Source organism: Trichechus manatus, unplaced genomic scaffold (assembly GCF_000243295.1).
Source record: "Trichechus manatus latirostris isolate Lorelei unplaced genomic scaffold, TriManLat1.0 scaffold00282, whole genome shotgun sequence".
NCBI lineage: Eukaryota > Metazoa > Chordata > Mammalia > Sirenia > Trichechidae > Trichechus > Trichechus manatus.
In genome coordinates this window covers 1044796-1072661 of record NW_004444218.1, presented here as the reverse complement: position 1 = coordinate 1072661, position 27866 = coordinate 1044796, and the positions used below count along the sequence as shown (strand labels likewise).

Sequence of the window (27866 nt, the reverse complement as noted above, 5' to 3'; positions counted from 1 at the left end):
ACCCCGGCGGCGGGAAACGCACCGCGATTCAAAACCAGTGAAGCTTTATTAACTCCAGAAGCGGACATTTATTGTCCAGCCCGCCCCGCGCTTCCCGCCAAAACGCGCGCAGCGCATGCCCGCCCCGGGAGCGCGCACTCCCGGCGGCCCCCGCGTTCACTTCCGCCCTGAGGCGCGCGCCCTTTGCACTCGCGTAGGGGCCTAAGGGTCGTAGCCGGCTACTGGTGATGACGTAGCCGGAAGCCAGGACAATAGAGACGCGCGGTGTCGGCGGCTCGCGCTGGCTGATGGGAGAGCGGCGGGCTAGGAGAACAGGCCGGCGCGGGCCACTGGCGGGTGGGTGTTGCAGATTCACGCCGGAGACCCGGACCTAAGCAGTGAGGGTTCGAGTCCCTTCCCCGCCCGCGGTGGACGGGGAGCAGCCTCACGGTGTCACTTCCGCTCACCTAGGGCCTCCCATAAGCCAGGCCCGAGACGAGGCGGCCCTCATAGGACCCCCAGTCCAGGTGGCTGACAACGATGAGTGACACGCTTGAAAACGAAGTAAACTGAAGGGCGGTCCGGGTGGGGGTAGGAAACCCGGTGAGATGGGAATGGCGGTGAGATGGGGAAGGGAAGGAGATGGGGATGGAGTTAACTGTGGGGATCAGAGAGGCTGGAGATGAGGGGCTGAGTGTTGTGTGCAGTATGGAGGCCTGAGTGTGGGAAGAGGGAGCTTGTAGGGAGTTGGATGGTCAGTTCTCAGGGTCGAGCCCTCAGCTCAGCCATTGCCTGTCCCTACACAGGACCCCATGGAGGGCTGCGGCCAGGACAATAGCCGTGCGCTAGATAGCCCCATGGCCCCAGCCTCCCAGGAGGAGGAGGGGGCAGGAGTGGCTGCAGTTGCCGGGCCTGGACTCTACAGCTACATCAGGGAAGACCTGTTCACCTCAGAGATCTTCAAGCTGGAGCTGCAGAATGTGCCTCGCCACGCCAGCTTCAGCGATGTTCGGCGCTTCCTGGGCCGCTTTGGCCTGCAGCCCCACAAGACCAAGCTCTTTGGTCAGCCACCTTGTGCCTTTGTGACATTCCGTAGCGCAGCCGAACGGGACAAGGCTCTGCGCGTGCTACATGGTGCTCTCTGGAAGGGCCGCCCACTTAGTGTGCGCCTAGCACGGCCCAAGGCTGACCCAATGGCCAAGAAGAGGCGGCGCGAGGGTGAGGGTGAGCCGCCAGCCACACACATCGCTGATGTGGTGACCCCACTTTGGACCGTGCCCTATGCCGAGCAGCTTGAACAGAAGCGGCTGGAATGTGAGCAGGTTCTGCAAAGGCTCGCCAAGTGAGTGCAGACTCAGGGCACACCCTGGCACCTACTCGCTTGGCCTATCCTGTGCATTGGACAGGACACACCACAGGGTCTGCACACTTTCAGGGAGTGAAGCAGTAAGACCCCTGTGTTACCAGTGGGGACAGTGAGGTCCTGAGGGAGGCATACGGGCACCTGAGCATTTGGAGCATGGCCAGGGCTGGGCAGTAGGTAGTGGGCTGAGTCCAACTGCAGCCCAATCTCATCACGCAGGGAAATTGGGAGCACCAACCGTGCCCTGTTGCCGTGGCTGCTCACACAGAGGCACAAGCACAACAAAGCCTGCTGCCCACTGGAGGAGGTCAGGCCGTCACCTCTACAGGTCAGGCTGGCTCATCCTGTGCACTTTAAAAAGCTCCTTTGGTCTGTCCCCCCGATCCCTTTCCCTGCTTTGCGTTTCTTCCCAGAGCTCATCACATAATTACTAGGTGTTGGTCTTGTCCCCTGACCACCAGCCCTATGGAGAAGCCCAGGTCTCACTTGCTGCCGTTTCCCCGCCGTTGGCGAGTGTTGGACAGCCAGGGTGAGGTCAGGCACGTCTCTCTCTGTCCCTCTCTTACCACCATCTCGCATGCAGACCGAGTATCGTAACAAGTGTGAGTTTCTGGTCGGCGTCGGGGTAGATGGGGCGGACAACACTGTCGGCTGCCGGTTGGGCAGGTACAAGGGCGGGACCTGTGCCGTGGCAGCCCCCTTTGACACCGTGCACATCCCAGAGGCCACCAAGCAGGTGGTGAGGGCCTTCCAGGAGTTCATTCGGTGAGGACTTTTGACTGGGCTGGTGAGGTGAGGATCCTGCCTTGGCCAGGCGGTGGGTGTGGTTTCTGGGGTGGCTGGAGGAGATGAGCCGGGTAGGCTGCTTCCTTATTCCTCGTAGGCAGACGCCAAGGACTTCACACTGGTTCAGGGCCACTCTTGGCTCCCACAGGTCCACCCCATACTCTGCGTATAACCCGGAGACGTACGCTGGCTACTGGAAGCAGCTCACCGTGCGCACCAGCCGCCGTGGCCAGGCCATGGCCATTGCTTACTTCCATCCCCAGGTACCACGTGGAATGGCCCTGCTGCAGGGTGGGGGCTTCCAGGCTGGGTGGGCAGCAGCACAGTCTGACAAGGCCTTTTCTGCCACCAACTCCAGAAACTGAGCCAAGAGGAGCTGGCAGGGCTGAAGACCTCCCTTGCAAAGCATTTCATGGAGGGGCCAGGCAAGGCCAGTGGTGTGAACTGCCTATACTTCGTGGAGGAGGGACAGCGGTGAGGAGCTCTAGGTGGGGGCAGGTCGGGCCCTGCTAGGGCTGGTGATGCTGACAGACCTGCTTCCACCACTCACAGAAAGACTCCCAGCCAGGAGGGCCTGCCATTGGAGCATGTGGCTGGGGATCGGTACATCCATGAGGATCTGCTGGGGTTGACCTTCCAGATCTCTCCTAACGCCTTCTTCCAGGTAGCCCAAAGCTCCTGTGGATACATGGGTACATGGAGGGAATTGTGATGCAGTCTCAGGACAGGAGGGGGATGGAGTGAGCTAGGGTAGTGATAAGGGGCTAGCCTTGCAGAGATCTTGGAAGGGAACCGCAGGGCAAGGGCTGTGAGGTAAGGAGGTTATTTGAAGGTTGGAGGTTTAAGTCCACCTGGAGGCTTCTTAGAAACCCTGGCAATCTACTTCTGAAAAACATTGGCTGTTGAAAACTTTACAGAGCACAGTTTTTCTCTAAAACATAAGGGGTCACTGTGAATTGGAGTTGACTCAAAGGCAACTGGGTTTTTTAATCCTTGTAGCAATTTGGTGAACTGTGTTGATGATCCTTTCTTCATGGGAATGGTGAGGAACGGCTGTTACTCCGCAGCTCACCTCACCTTTTCAGGAGGTTGCCTCTGAGTGTAGCAGGAGGGAGGCCTTGGTGGCCTCTGAGCCAGGATGACACCATTAAAGGCTTCCTCTCCCTGCTGCCAGAAGAATGTGGGGGCAAGGGCAGAAGCAGAGGGAGACTATGGCAACAGGTTGGGGCAGGTGAAGAGGCTGCAAGCATCCTGTTTTGGAGACAGGACTGGTAGGCTCTGCTAGAGGCCAGATGTGGGATACAGGAGTGAATTGGGGTAGGGCCAGGGTCTCTGGTATGACACCGGGAGGATGGAGGTGCCATGTGCTGGGGTGAGGAAGGCAGGTGCATTGGGGCCCGAGTCTAACACTCGGGGACTGGAGTGGGTTGGTTTTAAAGCCAGGAGATGGCGTGAGATTACCCAACATTGTGTGGATAGCCAGGCAGGCCAAGGACCACAACTGAAGAGGGTCAGCACTGCTGACAGGTGAGGGAGCTGAGAACAGGGCCACAGAAGTCTAGACGCAGGAGGCAGTGGACCCAGGGGTGTGTGGCTCAAGAGAGGGACTGGTGGGGGGCACTGGAGCCAGCTGCTGGGGCTGCTTTAGTGGGGCATATTGGACCTGGGGAAGCAGAGCTATTGACATCTCAATGGCACCGGGCCTTTCCAGGTGAATACCCCAGCGGCTGAGGTGCTCTACACGGTCATCCAGGACTGGGCCCAGCTGGATGCAGAGAGCACAGTGTTGGACGTGTGCTGTGGCACTGGCACCATTGGCCTGGCCTTGGCCCGGGTGAGCCCTCCCCACCGAGCCCACCCATGTGCTGACACCTGCCCCTGGTGAACCCTGGCTTGAAGGCTCAGCGAGTTTAAATCACCATCCTGTCTAGGATCCCAGATCCTCTTCCAACCCTGGTGCCACTCCTTGCCCCAGGAAGCCTACTGGGTGGGAGCCATGGGTCTGTTCTCTTTGCCGTTTCAGAAGGTGAAGAGGGTTGTTGGGATTGAGCTCTGCCAGGAAGCTGTGGAGGATGCCCGGGTGAATGCCCGCATGAATGGTGAGAAGCATCAGAGCCGCTAAGCAGGCAGCAGGCCCTGGGGATCTGAGGGGCAGCAGTGGTACCTTAAGCCACTGATCTACTATCGGCCCTAGTCCTGAAGAGCAAGCTCCTAGAGTCCTTGCCAGGGGGACAGAGGGGCTTCCTGTAGACCTACTTTGTGCCTGCGAGTCCTATGGCTATGGCCTCGGCCAGTGGGTTTTCCTAAAGCGCCTCTGTCCCCTCTCTTGGGGCTTGCCTCTGATCAGGGACTTCAGGCAGCTGGGTGGGCCCTGTGGGGATCAGGGTGTCCTGGGCCCTCTGACAGACCTACCGTGCCATCCTCCAGAGCTGAGCAACGTCGAGTTCCACTGTGGGAGGGCAGAGGACCTTGTGCCCACCCTGGTGAGCAGACTGGCCGCCCAGCAGCTTGTTGCCATCCTGGATCCCCCTCGCGCCGGTCTGCGTGAGTGGCCTCCATTTTGGCAGGGGAGGGTACAGGGAAGAGAGGGTCAGTAGTATCTGCTGCCCACCCTCCAGGGTCCCCCATCCTCTGAAGGAGCCCTCTGGGCATTGGCCTTGGTGACCTAGCCCACACCTGCCCGTCCCCAGATTCCAAGGTGATCCTGGCTGTCCGCAGAGCTGCAAACCTGAAGCGGCTCCTATATGTCTCCTGCAACCCCCGGGCAGCCATGGGCAACTTTGTGGAGTAAGTAGCAGTGCAGGGGCGGGCCAGGGTCCTTCCCCTCCCACAGGAGCCTCTTGGCCAGACCCACGTGCCTCTGACTTGGACACCCCTTCCCACCACAGCCTCTGTAGGGCGCCTTCTAACCGTGTGAAAGGCACCCCTTTTCGGCCAGTCAAGGCTGTGGCTGTGGACCTGTTCCCGCAGACCCCGCACTGTGAGATGCTTATCCTGTTCGAGAGAGTGGAACACCCCAACAGTGCAGGGGCCCAGGACCCTCCTGCCCTGCCTCCACCCTCCCCATCACCACCAGGGCCCCCAGATGGCATACCCCAGCAACCTGAGGCCCCCTCTTCTTCCTAGGCCCATTACCAACTCAGACTAGCAGATGCCAGGTGTTCCAAAATTGCCCCCTCCAGAATCACTGGGGTAGAAGCAGAGAGGCTCCTTGGTGGTCCCTGCCTGTGCCCAAGGATGTGCAGCAGGCACAAGGCCTGGCTTCCCCGTCCCTCAGTGCCCAGGGCCTGGCTAGAGAGGCATGGTGGGCCCCACCCCATCCTTACCTATCCTTTTTTGTACAGCTGGGCCTCAGGGGCCGTAATAAACAGTTGCTGAATCAAGGATTGTTTCTGTGATGGGCCCAGGAACTTGGCACAGACACAAAGGAACAGGTATAGGAGGACCTATGCTTGTCCTGCCTGCACAGCAAGCCACAGCTCCTCATCTGCCAGGCATTTATGGGGCTGGGGCCGACTCCCGGCAGGTTTGTGGAGCTGTTCCGGCCCTTGGGCCAGTGGCAAGTATGGCTTGGCAGCTTTTGCCAGGACAGTGTTCCTAGCACCATTGCACAACCCAGCACAAGAGGCAGTAGCATCCTCACAAGGTGTGTGGGCTGTCACTGCAGCATTATTAGCCTTTTGACAGAATCTCAGGTTTTATGCTTTAAACCAAGGAGAAGGAGCAGAGATGGAGGATTTTATAGCCAAACACCAACTCTACGAATTGGGGTAGAGAGCCAGCCTCTTGCCCCTGCCCATCCCAACTTGGGTGGACACAGGGCTTGTCCCCTGCTACTGACTCAGTGAAGCTTCCCTCTTAAACCTCATTACCATCTCAAACCTGGCCCTGAGCCCTGAAGAGACACTAGCCCACCCACCATGGTGACTTAGGAAGGAACCAGGGGGACTTGTCAGGATGCTGCTCAGCTACTGCTAGGAGCAGCTGTATGCAGGCAGATGCCCTACCCCAGCCCTCTAGAGGCACCAGGAGAGGTTCTGGCCAACTGAAGCCCCCCGAACTCCTGCAGTTTGAGGAAAGAAACGGCAGCCGTTCCCTTGTGGACAGTTTTGATTTATGCTTTCAGGTGATCCGGGCTCACCCTCACAGCTGGGGCCCGGATGCTGCCTGGGAGGTACGGGACAGGCTGTGCTGCACAGAAGCAGCTCTACTCATCCCTCTGCCACTGCAGCGTGGCCTGTGTGCAAACACAAGACTTGCACCCACATACCACATACGCAGGGACACAGCACACATGCAGCAGCACCAGACCACAATCGGCCTCTAGGAGGCTGCCCCTCTAAGCCCACCTCTGGGGAAATGTGTGCACGAAGCTTTGCTTCACCAGGACTCATCTGGCCGTTTTAAGGGAACAGTCAGGGTCAAATGATTATTCACAGCTGCAGACAGAAGGCAAGACAAAAACAAGTGTCTAATTACAACAACTTGATTTGGGGATTTTGTTTTTTAAAGGTCAACACAGAAGCCAACCTCAGTCACACAGGTGATGAGGGAGGGATACACCGTGGGTGGCCCACGCAGTCAACATTCTGTCTTCCAGAAAACAACCATCATCAACAGCATCTGTGGGTACATGGTGGAGGGCATGTATACCCTCACAACTTGACGATGCAGCCCGACCCAGGGCTCCTGCTGCAGCACCCCATGAAGGTGCGCCAAAGCACAAGGCACCCAGACAGGCACTGGGGACAGGGAGCTGACAGCTGGTCACCAACACGTTGCCCGTAGGGGGGACAACCCACACACATCCCCCATGGGAGGAACGTCTCCACCTCACACCTGTCCTCGGGCTACCTGACGTGCTCCCAGGGTAGCTCAGCTGGCAGATCAAAAATGGATTGCACCAAAGGTCCTCGTTTGCACTTTTCAAATAAGTCAAATTTGCTAAAATGCCTTAATTCTGTTTATATTCGCTACATTACTCCATATCTACATACTACTCACTGCAAACGTTTCTTTCCAAATGCTAAAATATCATAAATGCTTTAAAAATCAACAGGTGGATAAACAGATCTGACTGTGCAAAAAATGTTAGTAAAAACTTGCCAGAGGCAGCAAAGGTGAGGGGAGCTTCAGGGTCTAAGAAGCCATGTTTTTAGGGCATTAAGACTTAATTAGGAAAATGAAACACAGTCCAGAAGCAGAGCAGTGTAAGGAGCCAGGTGGTGACCTTGGTGGAAGTTCATACTGGCTAAAGAAGAATCAACTGGAGGCTTTGCCTGTAATCTCTGAAAATTACTTCTGATGCTAAAATTGTGTTCATTTTAAATCAAAAAAGTCTGAGATAATCCTAACTATTGTAACAATGACTTTTTCAGAGAAAAAGGGAAAATGGGAGCCAAGGTAGTGTGCTCAAGCGTGCCTTCCCAACCAGGCTCCTGGGTTGGGTCCCACTGGAGTCCTGGGCATATGCGTATCCCAGAGGCTGCTGCCAGCACCACCAGTTGCAGCCCACGGGACTTGGCTGTCACTTTCTCAATGCATCTGTCACCCCAGTGTCGTTTCTTGTCAGTGCACATTATGCACTGCAGATGCATCAAAACTTTCATGAACAGTTGGGAGCAAGTACATACAAGCAGGGCTCTAATGCGTCTTTACAACTGATCACCTTCCATCTGCATGTTACTCTGAAGTTGATCCTGAAACACGCATCCGTTCACAGATGTTGAACAACTTTCAAAGAGAAAGTGCTTGCTTGTCATGTGTCCTGGGTGACCATGGCTGCCTGTGCACCAGAGCCGCCACCCTTCTGGATCTGGCACTTAGACAAACTGACCGCATGGGGGAGCTGAGGCTGGAGGCTGGTGCTGCAGTGAGGGGTGCATGACTGAAGTGGTGCCCCCACACCTCCACACTGCCCCTCACACATCCACGGTGCACAGGGGCTCGCCACCAGGCTGGGCAGATGCCACAATCGTCATCTTGGGCTTCTTACGTGTCTCCTCCTGGAAGAACAACAAAGATCAGGGATGTCAGCAAGTTGGCAAGGGGAAAGTAGCTCAGGAAGGGGACGTGTTGGAGGATGACCCCAAAAGACCAGTGCTAGGAGGGACTCTAGAGTCCCAGGGGCACCACTGCAGTATGATGCCAGGCTGGGGAAAAAGGGGACGCTTGAAAGGCAGGGTAGAGAAAGAAGTGAAAGACACATGAAGTCACCAAGCCCAGATTCATCTGCCTGGAGTGGGTCTCTCTCCCCACCCCTGGCCTTTGCTTGCCACAGCCTGGACCTGGAGCCTCAGGTCCTCCCCTGCAGCCAGAGGCCAGTGTGTCCTGGGCCTCCTAGCCCATGAGGCCTACTGCCTTCTGGGCCCCACAGTCCTTCCCCCAATCAGGAACAGGCTAAGTGATCCTCAGTGGTCCTCAGAGCTCAGGTAGGAAAAGGCCCAGCCCCACCGGAGGGCAGGTGAAGGAACTGAAAAGGACACAGAGACAGCAAGATACCTATTTCTGAGGAGCTGTATATAGACCAGTCTGAAAACCCAGAACCTCAGTCTGCTTAGCCAAACTCTTGAGCTAATACCACAGCTAAAAAACAGGGTCAAGCACAGACCCCCCGAGATGGGATCATAAGTACACAGTGCCTGCGGACAGGGGACCCCAGTACTGTCAGCCCAACTAACAAACCACCATGGTCTCTGTTCGAGTGCCCCTCTAAGGGTGGTGGAACTGGTGGTGGGCCTTAGGAACTTTCACCTTCATGACTCAAGTTCCATTGTTTCTATGGACCTTGTGAATACCATAATCTATCATCATCCTTCACAAAATTGCTAAGGAAGAAAAAGGCCTGGACAGGCAGTTTGCTTTACCCAGAATGACTGTGGGAAGAGAGGGGGACAGGGTGGGGTACATGGAACCTGGCAGGTGTGCTGCTCCCTGCCCTCAAATGGTTGCTCCAAATTGGGCTTCACCTGACCGCAGGGCATGGCTGCCAGCTGTCTAACTAAAAATAAAGGGTTTTTATGTATCATCAACTCTGAGGCTCAAGGAAAGGCAAATTTCATTTGGAAGAATTCAGGGTTCACTGGAGAGGGGGAGTTTTAGGCATTTTCAAGGGCATGAGGAATCAATGACAGACTCTCAGGTACCTGATTTCCCTCCACAGCTGCCACCGGGGTTGGGTGCCCCCTTCCCATCAGAGGGGAAAAGGGAGAGAGAGAAGATAGGGAGAGGCAGGTGGGGAAGATTGTGTGGCTTGTGATTCCTGGGGTCCAATGGTGCTAGTCCCCCACTGTGGGGAGGCCAGGTGTGGCTGCCACACAAGCCAGAGTAGATGGCCCTTGGCCCCCAGGGTGTACTCACCCTCTCCTCAGCCAGCTTCTTCATCTCCTCCTGTAGCTTATTCAGGATGTGCAGATTCGGCTTGTTCTTCTTGGCGTACTGCTGGAGCTCGATCACACTCTTATCCGAGGTCTCCTGGAGAATCGTACAGAGGACTCACTCTGGAACGCCCAGGCTGCAGGCCCGGACAGTCTGCCCGGTCCCCTGCAGTTGTGTGCAAGCCAGTGAGGCACATGTGCAGGCAGGAGTCGCAGCTGCACACCGGTACCGACGCCCCATCAACACACGCTCTGAAGGTGGCAAGTGCAGGCTCTGCCGCCATACCCACTTCTGTCATCATCCTTGGTGAGCGGAAAGCCACGGCCACCTCCCTTCACTGGCAAAGATATCCTGACACCCAGCTGCCTCTCCTCTGCCCAGGACAGAGCAGGGAGGCCAGGCACTCAGTCTCCGACAGTCATCACAGGTGGCTCCATCAGGCAAGTTGAGGCCGGCTGATGCTGAACCCGCACAGCCCTCAGCTGGAGTGCCTGGAGCCCAACCATGTTGTACGGGGACGCATGTCAAGCTCTGGGGCCTGGCTAGGAGCCAGCCACACCCAAGAAGCTGCACTCTCTGCACTTCCTATGACTTGCAGACCAGAAGCAAGTTGTCTTTCGGCCCTTCCTTTCTTAAGAAGCCATCTGTGAAGGCACTTCCTGTGACAGGAGATGCCAGAGCTCTACCTGCCCTCCAAAAAGCCAGGCTTGCAGCACCTGTGCCTATGCTGGGATTCCTCACAGCCTTCCTCTCAGCGAAGCTTCCCACCCAGGCCAAAGGGTACTCCTTCTTTTCCCTCTATCATAACCCAAGACTTACCTAAACCCGAGTTTGATCTAAATTTAAACGGAGTTTCTTGAACAATCTATATCCTGAAGTTTCTGAAAGCGCCCTGGTGGCCACAGTGTGGGTGCTCCCTCACTCTGCCTTGCCCAGAGCAAGGGCCTCTTCAGCAACAGCATGAGGCTGCAGTCACAGGTGGAACCGAGGGCAGCACTACACTTCTCCTGGCTGCCTGCTCTGGAGCCTGAGAGCCAGGAGAATTGAGGGCCAGAGCGTGATCCTGGAGGTCACTGTCATCTGTACCCCACCCTGCATACCTACTACCCCTCCACTTCCTGGGATGCCAGTAACCCAGATGGTTTCTGTAAACATTAGGGGGAAAAAAATGAAAAATGTGAACAGTCCCCTCTCAATATTTCCTTCTACCCCACAAAGAACAAGAACCTAAGAGTATTGGTTTAAATTTCAAGATCTTGGCAAAAACAGCAGAAACTAAACAAAGGACACACACGTGATCTTTAGTTAGAGGTAAAATGGTACCTGTCACCAAGGGAGCCACCCTTGTGTCCTAACTCTCCTTCAGGCCTAGCTGGATGTCCTCAAATAAGCAAAGGGCTTGCCTGTTTCCAACCTCCTGCCTCACTGAAGCGACATCAGAGCCGGGAAGGCACTGACAATCGGTATCTCCTGCCTGCACTGGTCCCACAGTCACAGGATAAGCACAGGTTGCACCCCTACATCTGCTCACACTTCACCAGCTACTCACAGCAGGCTGGGACAACACGAGGGCTTCCAAGCAGCACAATGCCCACCTCACCCCAGACACACAACGCGTCACAGGAAGCGAGACCAAGGCAGAGCCGCAGGCTGAGGTGCAGACAGCCAGAGTCCCAGCTTTGTCCCACAGATACATGCTCCAAGGCAGGAACGGAAGAATGAGAAGAAGAGACCAGCTAGCTGCCCAGGATCTGAGGAAGCATCATTACCTGTTTGACCATCTTGCTGCTCTCACGGCCATACATGCGCAATAAGGACCCCCAGTTCTTGACATGGGGGTGCAGCAGCTGCAGGATCTTCTGGGAGGCTAACTGTTTGCCAACTCTCTTATTCTTACCTATGAAAAGAAGAGAAAAGAGAGAAGGGGTCATAAAAGGGTGTAGTTGCTAACACACCCGCCTGCTCGCCCAGACAGGAGTGCCACTGCCAGAGTGCTGCCCCCTGCCTCTGAGAGCCAGTGGAGGGCACACAGGCTCTAACCCTAGGAGCCCAGAAAAGGGTGAGAGAAGAGCTCCAAGACTGCACTGGGCACCCATGTTCTCACAACCCTGGGTTCAGGGCTCCGTCCCCCCAGTTTTGTGGACTAGCCCATCAGAGGCTCCAAGAGGCCAGAGGACATGCCCAAGGTCACACAGCTGAAGAGGGCCCCTCCACGACCCATACTTCTAGACGCATAGACAAACTCCCATGATGCCATGTGAAGCATGTGGCTTGAGGCTCCCTCCTGGGCAGGCGCAGGTGACATAGAAAGAATACAGAGGGCCTCCCACCAGAAGGGCCTGCCAGAGTACAAGTTTTCAGGGGATGCTGGTGTATACTCTGGGGAAAGGGTCTCTAGGCAGAGGGATAGAGTGACCAGGGAGGGACATGGGCTTGGAGAATGGTGCATGCCAAGAGAGCACCGGGGACGGGCAGCTCCAGTTCCCAGACAGGGCCTACGACTATGCTGCCAGTAGGCCACAGCAAAAGGAGCCTTGCTCCTTCTGACTCCCCTCCCAGACTGCTCAGCAGCAAGGTTCAGTGGGGACATGCCTGCAGCTCCTGGCCCAGCCTCTCTGGTCAAGGGAAAGCAGCTGCAGGCAGAGGACATCAGGATCTGAACGTGGCTCTGCAACTTTCCCAGGGCCAACTTGTACATCTCCTTCTAAAAGGAGACACAAGGGAAGGAGGCAGGGGACAAGAGGCTTCTAGAAAAGCCCCACACTGAGGGGTGGCAAGGAGGGCCTGTCACCCCACATCTGACATCCTGCAAGTTGTCACCCCTACAGTCCTCAGAGAGCACACCCAGCTGCAGGATAGGGAGGGGAGTGTCCTTACACCACCCGCGCACTGTGTGCTTGCCACAGGCCATGACATATTCACTCTTCTGGTTTTTGCCAGGAACCACCTCAAACTTGATGGACGTATCACCCATTCCATGGTTTCTGAAAGGAAAAACAAAGACAATAAAGTTTGACTTACACATGGTGACATAAACTGAGGAAGAACAAATAGCTGTTTCTGGGGGAGGGCTGCTTTGGGAAAGCCCTTTAAGGCTCCCTGAAGAAATGCCAACCCTTCTCCTCAAATGTTCTCAAATGAAGAAGAGAGTTCTCTGGCTATGTCAATGCTGTGGGCTTACTGCTAGGCACTGAGGGACTTCCATTCATGCAGGGAAGACATGCAGTAAATCAGCCATTTAGCATCACATCTTCAGCCAGAACAAACAGCAAATGAGGATGGTCAACATCCAAAGAAAAGCTTCCATCATCTTAGTCACAGAAGGAAAGACCCCTCCCTGCCCCTTACCTTTTAAGGCACTCGTGGAGGATCTGATATGGAGACAACAGTCCGGCCTTGCTGGTCAGCTCATAGACCCGCGAGTCCTCAATACTGATGTGGTTAAAATACTACAAAACAAAGCCAGATGCTCCTAAGTTCTGGACCACACACACTAGTCTCTTGGTCCTGCTTCCCATGCTGTTTGCTTTTCCCTCAGAAGTTTACTGTTCTCCTTATGGCTTCACTACCACTTCCAGATATACAACAGAAGTTAAGGACACACTCTGAACCCCACTGTCCTGTTGTCTATCTTTGTATCCCACCATGCCCTGCTCCTCTGTGACATGGACGAACAGGAATATCTGAGCACGCTGAAGAGAGAGCACCAGGGTGGCCGGACTGCACGGGAGCCACCACCTAGTACTGGACAATCAGCCAGCGGTGGGGCCTTTGCTGAACCGAATTCTGATCAACTGGGGACTACTAGTCCGAAATCTAAAGGCAAATAACCTTAAGAGGAAAATTTTAAGATTGTCGTAAGTGAGCCTGTAAAAGAGAGAAGGTAAGTTACAAAACATGCACTTTAAACAGACAAGTTCTCTGAAGGCTGAGCCCCCATCAGCAGAGACCAGTTCACCAGAGCACACAGTGGGAAAGAAGGGCCTGGCCAGGCTTCAAACACACAGAAAGTTGTGCTGGCTCTGAAACCAATCACTTTGACCAAAGAACAGGAAGGTTAAGGGTTAACAGAAAACCAAGTTAACCAGTTGAGGGGAAAAAAGGGGAAGTTCCATAAGACAATGACCAGGGAAGCTAGAGAGGAAAATGGCAAGGCGAACCAGATAGAGCAAAACTGCTTCAATAGGAAAACAGCCAGCCAGTAGGAGGGGCTGAAGCAAACACTGATTGCTCGACTTCCCTAAGACCTTAGAGCATAAATAGAGACCTCCTTCTGGGGGAAAGGAATATGCCATCTCTCCCACTGAGGAGACGCTGCCGTACTCCATGTAGAAGAGTCCTCTTGTGATTCTGAGCAAAGGTTAACTTTTCTCAGCTGGCAAGCAAACATGAAGTGCTCACATCAGACATAAAACAGCTGGGTCCACTAGTCAAGGGGGCACCACAACGAGCCCATGTCCTTTGCAGAGCTTCTACCAGGCCTGTGGTAGAGGAGTCTACAGAGACCTGGAGCTGAGAGAGATCATGGCCTTGAAGGTCATGGGCGCATGAGGAAGCAGAAAATCAAACAATTCAAACACCTCACTTCTGAGGTCCTACAAGTGTGCCAAGACTTCTCCACAGAGTGACACTGCCAACAAGGCTGCTGCTCTTGGCAGGAAGGTGTGGAGTGTCCTTGGGTGGCCTGGTTGCCAGCAGGGGTAGGGTAGGGTTCCTCCTCTTGACCTGCTTCAAGCTCTCAGGAGCTGCTCAGTGACGAAGCATGCCCTGCCGTGTCAGTCGATGAAAGGAACTATTTCTGAGGAGGACTGCCGATTTTGCTAAACATAGTTTGACCACTGTCTTCAAACAAGCCACATTACATGCCTCTACTCTCAAGCACCTGAATCACTGCAGGCTTTCAGTGTACGACTGTTTCAGGGACAGGTACTCATCAAAACGTTATACCTTGGAATTGTCCTCTTTAACTGGCCAGGCAGGCAATGAGCAATGTCTGGTTCCATCAGTCTGTGAAAATCCAAGTGCTAACTCGCAGTCAGTATCTGGGATGCGGACCTGGAGTCAGGGCTTAGCAGGTAAGAACAACCTACACACCTGACAGGTTCCCAGGACCCTCCCTGACAGAGCAAAAGCTAAGACAGGTGTGCCATAAGTCTGTAACACATACTCTCAGAACAACAAAGCAATCAAGCAAGCTCTGGCAAAAGAAATAAAAGGCATCCAGATTGGAAAGGCAGAAGTAAAACCATCTTTAATCACAGCTGAAATAATCCTGCGTGCAGAAAATCCAAGGAAATCTGCAGAGTAAGGTTCACAAAGTGACAGAATACAAGGTCAATATCCAAAAAATAAATTGTTATTTCTAAAATATGTTAGCAATGAACAATGAGAACTGAAACTAAAATACAGTACTATTCACAAAAGCAGCAAAAAGCACGACACTTTAGTATACTGTTGTTGTCAGGTGCCATACAGTCGATTGCAACTCATGAGCAACCTTACATATAACGAAACATTGCCTGTGCCTGCGCCATTCTCAAGTTGAGCTCGTTGTTGCAGCTACTGTATTAATCCATTTCAGTGAGGGTCTTCCTCTCTTTTTGCTGACCCTCTACTTTACCAAGCATGATGTCATTCTCCAGCGATTGGTCTCTCTCCCTATGACATGTCCAAAATAGGTGATTATCTCGCCATCTTTGCTTTTAAAGAGTATTCTGGCTGTACTTCCTTCAAGACTGATTTGTTCATTCTTCTGGCAGTCCGTGGTATACTCAACATTCTTTGCCAACACCATAAGTAAAAGGCATCAATTCTTCTTTGGTCTTCTTTAATCGTCCAGCTTTCATATACACACGAGATGAATGAAAATGGAAACAATTCAGTACTTACCAGGGGTTACATGTGACCAGAGAGTTTTGACTCTCTCAAAGGGGATGCCTGAGAGAATTCGGGGCAGAAGTGATGGAACCATTCTGCATCTTGACTGTGGTGGTGATTAAATAACTGCATTTTTCAAAACTCATAGAACCGTGTACCAAAAAATAAATTCAACTCTATGTAAATTAAAAAGCCACCACTCATCTGTCAGTTTGTCGTACCATGGTAGCTTGTGTGTTGCTGTGATGCTATAAGCTATGCCATCGATATTTCAAATACCATCAGGGTCACCAATGGTGGACAGGTTTCAGCAAAGTTTTCAGACTAAGGCAGACTAGGAAGAATGACCTGACAGTTTACTTCTGAAAAAATTGGCACTGAAGAACACTGTCTGGTTCTATTAGCCTGTGAAAATCCAATTGCAAACTAGCAATAAGAAGAACATTATCTGATACAGAAGAACGTTGTCTAATACAGTACTGAAGATGAACCCTCAGGTTGGAAGGCACTCAAAATACGACTGGGGAAGAGCTGCCTCCTCAAAGTAGAGTGGACCATAATGTTGTGGATGGAGTATAAAGCTTTCGAGACCTTCATTTGCTGATGTGGCATGATTCAAAATGTGAAGACACATCTGCAAACATCCGTTAATAATCAAAACATTGAATGTATGAAGTATGAATCTAGGAAAACTGCAAGTCGTCAAAAATGAAATGGAACACACGAAGGTCAATATCCTAGGCATCAGTGAGCTGAAACGGACTGGTATTGGCCATTTTCAGTTGGACAATCATATGGTCTACTATGCCAGGAATGACAATTGAAGAGGAATGACATCTCATTCATCGTTCTTTTTGATCTATCCTGAAGTACAATGCTGTCAGTGACAGGAAAATATCCATACGCCTACAAGGAAGACCAGTTAATATTACTATTATTCAAATTTATGCACCAACCACTAACATCAAAGATGAAGTAATTTAAGATTTTTACCAACTTCTGCAGTCTGAAATTGATCAAACATTCAACCAAGATGCATGATAATTATTGGTGATTGCAATGTGAAAGTTGGAAACAAAGAAGAAGGACTGGTAGTTGGAAAACATGGTCTTGGTGATAAAGACAACGCAGGAGATTGCACAAGAGAATTCTGCAAGATCAACAACTTATTCATTGCAAATACTTTTTTTCAACAACATAAATGGCAACTATACATGTGGACTTCACCGGATGAAACACACAGGAATCAAACTGACTACATCTGTGGAAAGAGACAATGGAGAAGCTCAATATCATCAATCAGAACAAGGCCAGAGGCCACAAGTCCACGAGAGCCAAAATATGACCGAGTATATCAGTATATCAGTATAACAGACCATCTCAAGAATAGATTTGATGCCCTGAACACTAATGACTGAAGACCAGCTGAGTTGTGGGATGGTATCAAGGACAACATACATGAAGAAAGCAAAAGCTCATTAAAAAGACAGGAAAGAAAGAAAAAACCAAAATGGATGCAGGAGAAACTCTGAAACTTGCTCTTGAATGTAGAGTAGCTAAAGCAAATGGAAGAAATGATGACGTAAAAAGCTGAACAGATTTCAAACAGCAGCTTGAAAAAGTAAAGTATCATAATGAAATGTGCAAAGACCTGGAGTTAGAAAACCAAAAGGGAAGAATACACTTGGCATTTCTCAAGCTGAAAGAACTGAAGAAAAAATTCAGGTCTTGAGTTGCAATACTGAAGGATTCTATGGGCAAAATAGTGAATGATGCAGGAGGCATCAAAAGAAGATAGAAGGAATACACAGAGTCACTGTATCAACGTTCACCATTTCAGGAGGCAGCAGATGATCAAGAACCAATTGTATTGAAGGAAAAAGTGCAAGCTGCACTGAAGGCACTGGCAAAAAACAAGGCTCCAGAAATTGACGGAATACCAGTTGAGATGGTTCAACAAACAGATGCAGCGCTGGATGCACTCACTCATCTATGCCAAGACATCTGGAACACAGCTATCTGGCCAACCAACTGGAAGAGATCCATATTTGTGCCTATTCCAAAGGAAGGTGATTCAACAGAATGGGGAATTATCAAACAATATCATTAATATCACACGCAAATAAAATTTTGCTAAAGATAATTCAAAAGCAGTTGCAGCCGTAGCGCAACAGGGAACTGCTAGAAATTCAAGCTGGATTCAGAAGAGGACACGGAAAAAGGGATATTACTGCTGACATCAGATAGATCATGGCTAAAAGCAGACAATACCAGAAAGATGTTTACCTGTGTTTTACTGACTACGCAAAGGCATTTGACTGTGTGGATAACAAATCACGGACAACTCTCCGAAAAACGGGAATTCCAGAATACTTGATTGTGCTCATGCAGAACCAGTACATAGAGCAAGAGGCAGTCATTCGAACAAAATAAGGGGACACTGCGTGGTTTAGAATCAGGAAAGGTGTGTGTCAGGGTTGTACCCTTTCCTCATACTTATTCAATCTGTACACTGAGCAAATAATCCAAGAAGCTGGACTATATGAAGAAGAACATGACTTCAAGATTGGTTGATGACTCATTAACAACCTGTGATATGCAGATGACACAACCTTTCTTGCTAAAAGCGAAGAGGACTTGAAGCACTTACTGATGAACAAAAACTACAACTTTAGTATGGATTACACCTCAACATGAAGAAAACATACATCCTTACAACTGGACCAATAAGCAACATGATAAATGGAGAAAATATTAAAGTTGTCAAGGATTTCATTTCACTTGGATCCACAATCAACATCCATGAAGCAGCAGTCAAGAAATCAAACAATGTATTGCACTGAGTATATCTGCTGCAAAAGTGTTAAAAAGCAAAGATGTCACTTTGAAGACTAAGGTGCACCTGTTCCAAGCCACAGTATTTTCAATCACCTCGTATGTGTGCAAAAGCTGGACAAAGAATAAAGGAAGAGTGAAGAGGAAATAATGCCTTTGAATTATGGTGTTGGCGAAGAATACTGAATATATCACAGACTATAAGAGTAAACAAATCTGTCTCGGAAGAAGTACAGTCAGAATGCTCCTTAGAAGTGAGAACAGTGAGATGTTATCTCATGTACTTTGGACATGTTATCAGGTAGGACCAGTCCCTGGAGAAGGGAAGGACATCAGGCTTGGTAAAGTAAGTAGAGGGTTAGTGAAAGAGAGAAAGACCCTCAACAACATGGACTGACACAGTGGCTGCAACACTGGGCTCAAGCATAGCGATGATCGTAAAGATGGCACAGGACCAGGCAGTGTTTTGTTCTGTTCTACACAGGGTCGCTATGAGTCAGAACTAACTCGACGGCACCTAACAACAACAAATTAAAAAGAATTAATGTGTAAATAGATAATAGGTAAGTGGTAACCTTGGTGAAGGGTAAGATAGTACACAGTACTGGGGAAGCCAGCACAACTTATACAAGGCAAGGTCATGGAAGCTCCATAGACACAACCAAACTCCCTGATAGACTGAATTACTGCGCTAACGGCTGTGGGACTATGGTCTCAGGGAACATCTAGCTCTATTGGCATAACATAGTGTATAAAGAAATGTTCTACATCCTACTTTGTGAGTAGCATCTGGGGTCTTAAAAGCTTGTGAGCGGCCATCTAAGATACTTCACTGGTCTCACTCCATCAGAAGCAAAGGAGAATGAAGAAAACTAAAGACACAAGGGAAGATTAGTCCAAAGGACTAACGGACCACAACTACCAAAGCCTCCACCAGACTGAGTCTAGTACAGCTAGATGGTACCTGGCTACCAGCACCAACTGCTCTGACAGGGATCACAATAGAGGGTCCTGGACAGAGCTGGAGAAAAATGCAGAATAAAATTCTAGCTCACAAAAAAAGACCAGATTTAACTGGCCTGACAGAGACTGCAGAAACCCCAAGAGTATGGCCCTCGGACACCCTCTTGGGTCAGTAATGAAGTCACTCCTGAGGTTAACCCTTAGGATGAGGATTGGACAGGCCCATAAAACAAAATGAGACTCAAGGGGCACACCAGCCTGGGGGCAGGGACTATAGAGTGGGAGGGGACAGGAAAGCTGGTAATAGGAAACCCAGGGTTGAGAAGGGAGAGTGCTCACATGTTGTGGGGTTGGTAACCAGTGTCACAAAACAATATGTATACTAACGTTCAATGAGAAGCTGGTTTGTTCTGTAAACCTTTATCTGAAGTACAATTAAAAAAAAAAAATTAGTGTGCCAATTGTGTTCACTTTTTTTCTTTGTTTAATCAAGGAACAAACATGCTTTATTCTGAGCCTCTTCTTCCCCACAGGGCCAGTAAGTGGCAAAGGAAAGCCCGCGCTAGGCACAGGGGCACAAAGGCTCTGAAGAGGCACAAACACATACTCCCTCCCAGTGGGTGTGCTCTCACACCAGGCCATCTCCCCCACTAACCATGTGCTCATTGCCCTTGACAGACATCAGCTGGCAGGCAGAGTTCTCAAAGCACCATGGCCCCATCCTGCCCACACCTCTGTATCTCCAGATGCCCCTACCCGCTGCTCCATACGCTGCTGGGCCCCTTTAAGGGCTCACCACCATCCAAGTCAAGACCTCTCCCCTCCAACACTGTGGCGTCATGTAACCACCTGTCTTATTCCAAATACACACCACCGTGCCTGCAGACTCCAGTGCACTGCACTCTGGCTCCACACAGATACCACAGGGCAGGAACCACTGGACAGCTAAAGATATGTCCAGCCGCCAGTGGGTTGCTCAAGCACAAGAATCTCCAGGAGGAACCTACAAGCACAGGAACAGCCAGACTATGGCCAACCTTTCAGGATCAAAAGATGGCCAGTTCATTTGTCAGTCAGGTATTTAATGTCCCCTCCAACCAGACGGAAAAGCTAAATTCTCCTATGACAGATTTTGAAACAGGAAGAAAAACATAGAATACATGTGTGTGCACAAACATCTGTAACTTTAAATTAGTAAAAAACTTTCCAAGAAGCTCTCAAGCATATTAAGAAGGTTCCCCTAGACCAAGAAAAGTTTTAACTGAGATTTCCAAGCCCAGCTAAAAGCTGCCCACATGGTACCCATTCCACACACACTTCTTCACCTGGGGAAACCCTCCTCTTTCTCAGACTACAGCGTGATTTCTAGATAGATCCCTCTGCTTCCCAGAAGAGCCCCAGACACATAACGAGACCATGAATCTTAGCACTGCCCTGGCCAGCAATATCAGCAAGTATGTTGTCTTGTCTGCATGAAGGAAAGAGTGCACATCGGCCCCAGCCTGCCTGTGTGTGACTTCCAGAAATCCATCTCTGCCATGAGAAACACTTCTCCATAGGCCTGACACAAAAAGGCTCCAGAGACAAGGCTGAGGTCATGAGGCTGGGGATTGAGAGCAGGGGGAAAGGTGGACGACTAGAGAACAGTTGACAATAAAGACAGCCAACTGGTCCTCATCAAAACAATGCACCTGGAGCAGAGAAGAGGCTTGGTGCCACTAATCATGAGACTACTGCCACCTAGTTTGAGGCCCAAGTGGAGCTGCAGTGCTGCCCAGGCAAGCTGCATTCTGCCTTGGGGTCTCCTGGGTCAGGAGAGAGGTGTGTCCGGAGGCTCAACCGCACGGGAGGAGGCCCCAGCAGGCAGCTGGGCTCTGAAGGGCAGCCAGGACAGACCAGGGAACTAGAACTACAGAAAGGGCCCCTCAGTCCAACAGAAGCACAGGCTGCTCAAAAACACACACAATCTTGTTTAGGCTGGAGGATCCACAGAGTACATTCTGAGTCCCTATGCTGGTATAGTAAAAAACTAAGCAGCTCCTGCTCAGAGATCTCCAGTGACACCAAACACCGACCAATGCAGATTAAAGCAAGAGCGAGCAAAGAGACTTTCAGATTGATTAGGGAATGGAATGGATTGCTTATTTATTCAACAACGAACTAAACATGGTGCTGGTATCTCTGAGCCTACCACACTAAAAGAAGATGGTTAGAGACGTTACCTTGAAGCCAGAGATTCCTAATCCTGGCTCTACCTTCCCTACGGAATTTTCAAATTATGTCAGCACATCAAAAATTTCTCAAACCTATTTAAATTCACTTCAACTGCTGTAAACTTTACCATGGTAATATCCACGAGCAAACTGGATGTGAGTCCCAGTACCTCTAACAAGTGAGACCCTCTAGGGGTCCACAGCAGAGCCTGCTCAGATCCCAGTTGTATGCCCCAACAAAGTTACCTCCCCCAGAACGGCTGCCTGAGTCACACAGTCCTCTACCTGCCCAGGCCAGGTCGTCCCCCCAGCACCAGAACCCATAGCATCTGTTCAAACTGTAGCCACCTCCTATCAAAGATGGGAAAAACCTACCCAGCCCAAGGTACCATTGTTTGTAACAACCCACTCCAAGAGTCCCAGCATGGTGGAAGAGGTCTAGGTACTTTGAAATCTCCATGAGAGACATCTATCCCACAGCATGGGTCACTCAGAAAAAAAGACAAAAGTGCAATTTGTCCTGGAAGAGCTCATTCTTTGAAACCCGTGCCTGCTTTGAGTGTGGTTTGCAATCTGTCTGTGGCCTATCCACAACAAGCTAAGTTACACAAAGCACAATAAGCATTTACAAACTTGTATGCAATTTAACATTGCTATGAACACTTTACTGTATTTTACAGGAGTATAAGTCCACAAAGAATCAAAATTTTTACAAAAAATGCATTCCAAAGCACTTCTGAAATGGACAAATAAGAACAGCCAAAAATCAGCTCCTTCATAAAAGAATACTGGGAAAATCAATTTTTTCAGAACTCTACAAATTAAAAACACATCTGTCAGTTTGTCATACTGGGGGCTTGCGTGTTGCTGTGATGCTGGAAGCTATGTCACCGGTATTCATATAATCACCAGGGTCACCCGTGGTGGACAGGTTTCAGCCGAGTTCCCAGACTAAGACAGACTAGGAAGAAGGACCTAGTGGTCTACTTCTGAAAAGAATTAGCCAGTGAAAACCCTATGAACAGCAGCAGAACATTGTCTGATATAGTGCCAGAAGATGAGCCCCTTAGGTTGGAAGGCACTCAAAAGACAAATGGGGAAGAGCTGCCTCCTCAAAGTAGAGTCAACCTTAATGACGTGGAGTAAAGCTTTTGGGACCTTTATTTGCTGATGTGGCATGACTCAAAATGAGAAGAAATAGCTGCAAACATCCATTAATAATTGGAACACGGAATGTACAAAGTATGAATCTAGGAAAATTGGAAATCGTTAAAAATGAAATGCAACACATAAACATCGATATCCTAGGGATTAGTGAGCTGAAATGGACTGGTATTGGCCATTTCAAATGGGACAGTCATATGGTCTACCATGCCGGGAATGAAAACCTGAAGAGGAACGGCGTTGCATTTATCGTCAAAAAAAAAAAATTTCCAGATCTATCCTGAAGTACAACGCTACCAGTGATAGGATAATATCCATACGCCTACAAGGAAGACCAGTTAACACGACTATTATTCAGATTTACGCACCAACCACTAAGGCCAAAGATGAAGACATCGAAGATTTTTACCAACTTCCGCAGTCTGAAATTAATTGAACATGCAATCAGGATGCATTGATAATTACTGGTTACTGGAATGCGAAAGTTGGAAACGAAGGACTGGCAGTTGGAAAACATGGCCCTGGTGATAGAAACAATGCTGGAGATCACATGATAGAATTTTGCAAGATCAACAACTTATTCATTGTAAATATCTTTTTTACCAGCATAAACGGCAGCTATATACGTGGAACCTGCCAGATGGAATACACAGGAATTAAATCAACCACATCTGTGGAAACAGATGATGGAAAAGCTCAATATCAACAGTCAGAACAAGGCCAGGGGCTGACTGTGAAACAGACCATCAACTGCTCATATGCAAGTTCAAGTTGAAACTGAAGAAAATTAGAACAAGTCCATGAGAGGCAAAGTACCACCTTGAGTATATCCCACCTGAATTTAGAGATCATTGCAAGAACAGATTTGATGCACTGAACACTAATGACCGAAGACCAGATGAGTTGTGGAATGACATCAAGGTCATCATACATGAAGAAAGCAAAAGGTCATTAAAAAGACAGGAAAGAAAGAAAAGTCCAAAATGGATGACAGCAAGCAAAGTTGTATCATCTGCATAATGCAGGTTGTTAATGAGTCTTCCTCCAATCCTGATGCCCTGTTCTTCATATAGTCCAGCCATAGGACTGGGCAGTGTTTCAAAAGTGAAGAGGACTTGAAGCACTTACTGATGAAGATCAAAGACCACAGCCTTCAGTATGGATTACACCTCAACATAAAGAAAACAAAAATCCTCACTACTAGACCAATAAGCAACATCGCAATAAATGGAGGAAAGACTAAAGTTTTCAAAGATTTCATTTTACTTGGATCCACAATCAACATCACGGAAGCAGCAGTCAGGAAATCAAATGACGCACTGCATTGAGCAAATGTGCTGCAAAAGACCTCTTTAAAGTGTTGAAAAGCAAAGATGTCACCTTGAAGACTAAGGTGTGCCTGACCCAAGCCATGGTGTTTTAAGTCGTCTCGTATACATGTGAAAGCTGGACAATGAATAAGAAAGACCGTAGAAAAACTGATGCCTTTGAATTGTGGCACTGGTGAAGAATATTGAATATACCATGGACTGCCAAAAGAACGAACAAACCTGTCTTGGAAGAAGTACGACCAGAATGATCTTAGAAGCAAGGATGGCAAGACTACGTCTCACACGCTTTGAACATGTTATCAGGAGGGATCAGTCCCTGCACAAGGACATCATGGTTGGTAGAGGGTCAGTAAGAAAGAGGAAGACCTTAACAAGATGGATTGACACAGTGGCTGTAACAATGGGCTTAAGCGTAACAATTGTGAGGATGGCGCAGGACCGGGCAGTGTTTCGTTCTGTTGTACACAGGGTCGCTATGAATCAGAACTGACTCGACGGCACCTAACAACAGAAATTAAACACAGGCTTGCAACAGTCCGAGGAGCATTTATTCAAGAAAAACAGATGAATCTCAGTAAGAACATGAGGTGCGATTGATTACTTCTGTGTGGCCTTTCTAGCCATGGTCTTGTATCTCCCACCCAGGTGACTGGGCCAGACTGTGTGATAGGGTATTTGTGGCCCACCAAATGGATCAGTCAGTTTTGCTTTAAAAGAAAGCTAATTCCACAGCAGAGAGGAGGATCCTACCACCATCGAGGAAGAACAGCCAGGAGTGGAAAGCATGTCCTTTGGACACAGGATCCCTACGCTGAGGAGTTCCTGGAAGCAGGAGCCCCAGAAAGAGAGACAGCAAGATGTAACCCTGAAGATAGTGAGGAGCAATGGCAGGAAAGACCCAGCAGCAGGAGATGGTGCAGTGAGCTTATTGGCCCACAGAGAGAGAAAGTAGAGTGCCTCTGGGCAGAGGCCTAGAGCCAGGGAGAGGCATGCCTGGGAAGAGGCTGTCCTGATGGAAGAACTGTATCCTGAGTGTTCCTAAGTCTTAATGAATTATAATCTGTTACTTCCCTAATAAAGCCCATCATCTTTGTGGTCTGTGAGTTCTTTCTGGCCACTGCAATGAATTATCAAACCCAACAGAAAAGTACAGACTGCTGTAGGAGGGATGGGTGGTGTCAGAATTGGTAAAGATGGAGGAGAAGGTATGTCTAATGTCTAACCTTTGCCTCATGGGACTCAGCCTTGGGCTGCTGATCTGGATTCTCCTTTCCCCTTGTGAATTTAGACATCAGACACTGTCCCCAAACCACTGTTACCACAACAATAAGCTTTGTGGTGTTTTTTTCTTGACCTATTCCTATTCCCCTCTCCCCAGCTCCATGGTAGCCCTGAAAACCAGTAGTCTTGGAAACACAGTAGCTGTGAAAACCAGCAGCCTAGCAGCCACCGAAGCAGGCTGAATGGGTTTGTAGCTCCCAAAAAACTCCATTTCCGAGAGAACTGTCATTACTTGGCCTGTCAGCAGCTCTGCAGAAAGTCTCATTCACAGGAGCTGTCTTTATTGAATCGGACTCAAGATCAGACTCTGTAAACAGCCCCATACTTAGGGTACTTGTCAAATATAATCAGTGGCAATTGTTTCACATTGCAGTGGCCTGAGGCTATGATAACTGGGCAAACAAGAGGCTGGTCTAATAAAAGCTTAAAAGGAAAAACCGGAGAACGAGATATCCATGGGGGTTTTGAAAAGTTCCTACATAGTCCTGGGGATCTAGATGGAAACATACATGTCTAGGATGGTGTGGCTGTCTAGTAAAGTCCTGAGAAGGCCTTCATGTCTCACCTCTAGTTGACCCGGAGGCTCTGTACCAGCAGAAAGTGAATGCTAAGGCAGAGCTGTAAACTGCTAGAACATTGAAGGTATGCCCAATACACACATAGAGCTCCTCAGCAAATGGTGGGAGACTTACGGATTCGGGGAATTTAAGAAAATCACTCTCCAGGCATTAGCTGACCAGTAAGTTAATGGAGCAGTGACTTCAGTGGCCACACAGGACAAAGAATAGAGAGACTTTGAAGAATTAGTTCAAGAAAGTCAATAAACAAACATAGCAACAAAAACAACAATAGCAAAAATAAACCCAAATGCAGAATAAAACTTCAAATTCTCCTTGTCTCTAGACTTTCTGGAGCCATGGAGGCTGCGTGAATACCTGAAACTATTGCCCTGGGATACTCTTTGGATCTTAAACCAAAAATGTTCCCTTAAGTTTTCTTAAAACCAAACAGTAGTTTGGCTTGACTGGTTGAAAATGTTAAAATGCTCTTAAAAGAACATTGCAGTCCTTGAAGAACTATTAACTTGGGATCAAAGTGACAACAGCAACTCTAAAGATTGGAGGGGAAACCTGGGGGGCAGTGAGTTTACATTAACAGGGGAGAACAACTCAGAAAAGGAGGGTGAGGATGGTTGCACAACTCAAAGAATGCTTCTGAGTTGTACATGTGCTGACTGTTGAATTGATATATATTCTGTTGTGTATATTCTCAATAACAACAAATTAAACAACAATTAAAAATAAACAAGTAAATCCTGGGGAAGAGGGTAATCTGATTTCTAGAGTTGCCACATTATATTATTTAAAATGTTCATTTTTCAACAAAAAATGATTAAGACACACAAAGAAACAGGAAAGTATAGACCATTCACTAGGAAAAGAAGCAGTCAATAGAAATTATCCTTGAGAAATTTGGTCTTAACTAGACAAAGACTTTAAATCAGCTATAATAAATACAGCCCAAGAACTAAAAGAAACCATGTCTAATTAAAGGAAAGTAAGATAACACTGTCTCATCTAACAGAGAATATCAATAGAAATGGAAATTATAAAAAAAGAACAAAACAGAAATTCTGGAATAGAAAAGTACAATAACTGAAATGAAACAGTCACTAGAGGGGTTCAACAGCAGATCTGAGCAGGAAGGAGAACTGTTGAACCTGAAGATAGGTCAATTGAGATTATCCAGTCAGAGAAACAGAAGGAAAAGGAATGAAGAGTAAAGAACTGATCCTCAGAGACCTTTGGGACATCAGTAAGTGTATCAACTTACATATAATCAGAGTCCAGAAAGAGAAGAGAAATGAAAGGCTAAGAAGAATATCTAAAGGCAAAATGGCCAAAAACTTACAAATTTGATGAAAACCATTAATCTACACAATCAAAAACCTCGGCAAACTCCAAATAGAATAAACTCAGAGATTCAGACATAGATACATTATGTCAAAGACTAAAGACAAAGAGAGAATCTTGAAAGTAGCAAGAGTGAAGTGACTCATCACCTACAAGCGATCCTCAATAAGAAGAACAGCTGACTTTTCATCAAAAACTAGAGGCAAGAAGGCAGTGGAATGATGTATTTCCACCATCAAGAAAAAGACTGTCAACACCAAGAATTCTATATCCAGCAAAACTACTCTTCAAAAATGAAAAAATTAAAGACATTCCTAGAGAAACAAAAGCTGAGATAATTCATTGCCAGTTGAACTATCCTATAAGAAATACTAAAGGGAATCTTTCAGGCCAAAATAAAAGGACAATAGACAGTAACTCGAATCCATACAAAGAATTAAGAGATTACTACTTAAATAAAAAAATGTAATGTAAATGTATTTTTGTTTACAATCCTTTTCTGTTCCTATCTGATTTAAAAGACAACTGCATAAAGCAATAATTATAAAATTTAACTGATGGGCTTATAATGTGTAAAGATGTAATTTGTATGACCATAATAGCACAAAGGAGGTGGGAGGAAACAGGGTTTTTGTACACTATTGAAATTAGGTTGGTATTAAACTGTACTAGATTATTTTAAGTTTAAATGTCAACTGGTTTCTGAGGGCAACCACTAATTCAAAAAATAAAGTAAAAGAAATATGGAAATTAAAATGGTACATTAGAAAATATCTATTTAACA

General features: G+C 48.7%; 2 protein-coding genes across 3 annotated transcripts in view; one reads left to right on the top strand and one right to left on the bottom strand.

Annotated features, from left to right (window-relative positions):
- The first annotated feature begins 248 nt into the window (after positions 1–248).
- On the top strand, positions 249–5271 carry TRMT2A (tRNA methyltransferase 2 homolog A). Its single transcript, XM_004390103.3, has 12 exons — positions 249–543; positions 786–1321; positions 1562–1670; positions 1926–2107; positions 2277–2391; positions 2487–2602; positions 2681–2792; positions 3840–3962; positions 4152–4227; positions 4556–4672; positions 4819–4915; positions 5017–5271. Exons 1-12 carry the CDS (start codon positions 520–522, stop codon positions 5252–5254), a joined length of 1845 nt encoding a protein of 614 aa, XP_004390160.2. The 5' UTR covers positions 249–519; the 3' UTR covers positions 5255–5271.
- A 2728-nt stretch (positions 5272–7999) lies between these two features.
- DGCR8 (DGCR8 microprocessor complex subunit) overlaps positions 8000–27866 on the bottom strand; it is a 42939-nt gene continuing 23072 nt past the window's right edge. For both annotated transcript variants that reach the window (XM_004390090.3, XM_023725044.1), the window contains 5 exons: positions 12854–12954; positions 12383–12489; positions 11275–11402; positions 9488–9601; positions 8000–8133 (listed from right to left, as the gene is read on the bottom strand). In XM_004390090.3, the coding sequence (XP_004390147.1) occupies positions 8050–8133; positions 9488–9601; positions 11275–11402; positions 12383–12489; positions 12854–12954 (534 nt within the window). In that variant the 3' untranslated portion in view covers positions 8000–8049. The remainder of the gene's footprint in view (positions 8134–9487; positions 9602–11274; positions 11403–12382; positions 12490–12853; positions 12955–27866) is intronic.

Excerpts from the sequence above, each read along its gene's own strand:
- TRMT2A (XM_004390103.3), top strand. The coding sequence starts at position 520 with ATGAGTGACACGCTTGAAAACGAA. Across the intron at positions 1,671-1,925 it reads TCAGGCCGTCACCTCTACAG|ACCGAGTATCGTAACAAGTG; the intron begins GTCAGGCTGGCT and ends TCTCGCATGCAG. Across the intron at positions 2,603-2,680 it reads TTCGTGGAGGAGGGACAGCG|AAAGACTCCCAGCCAGGAGG; the intron begins GTGAGGAGCTCT and ends CACCACTCACAG.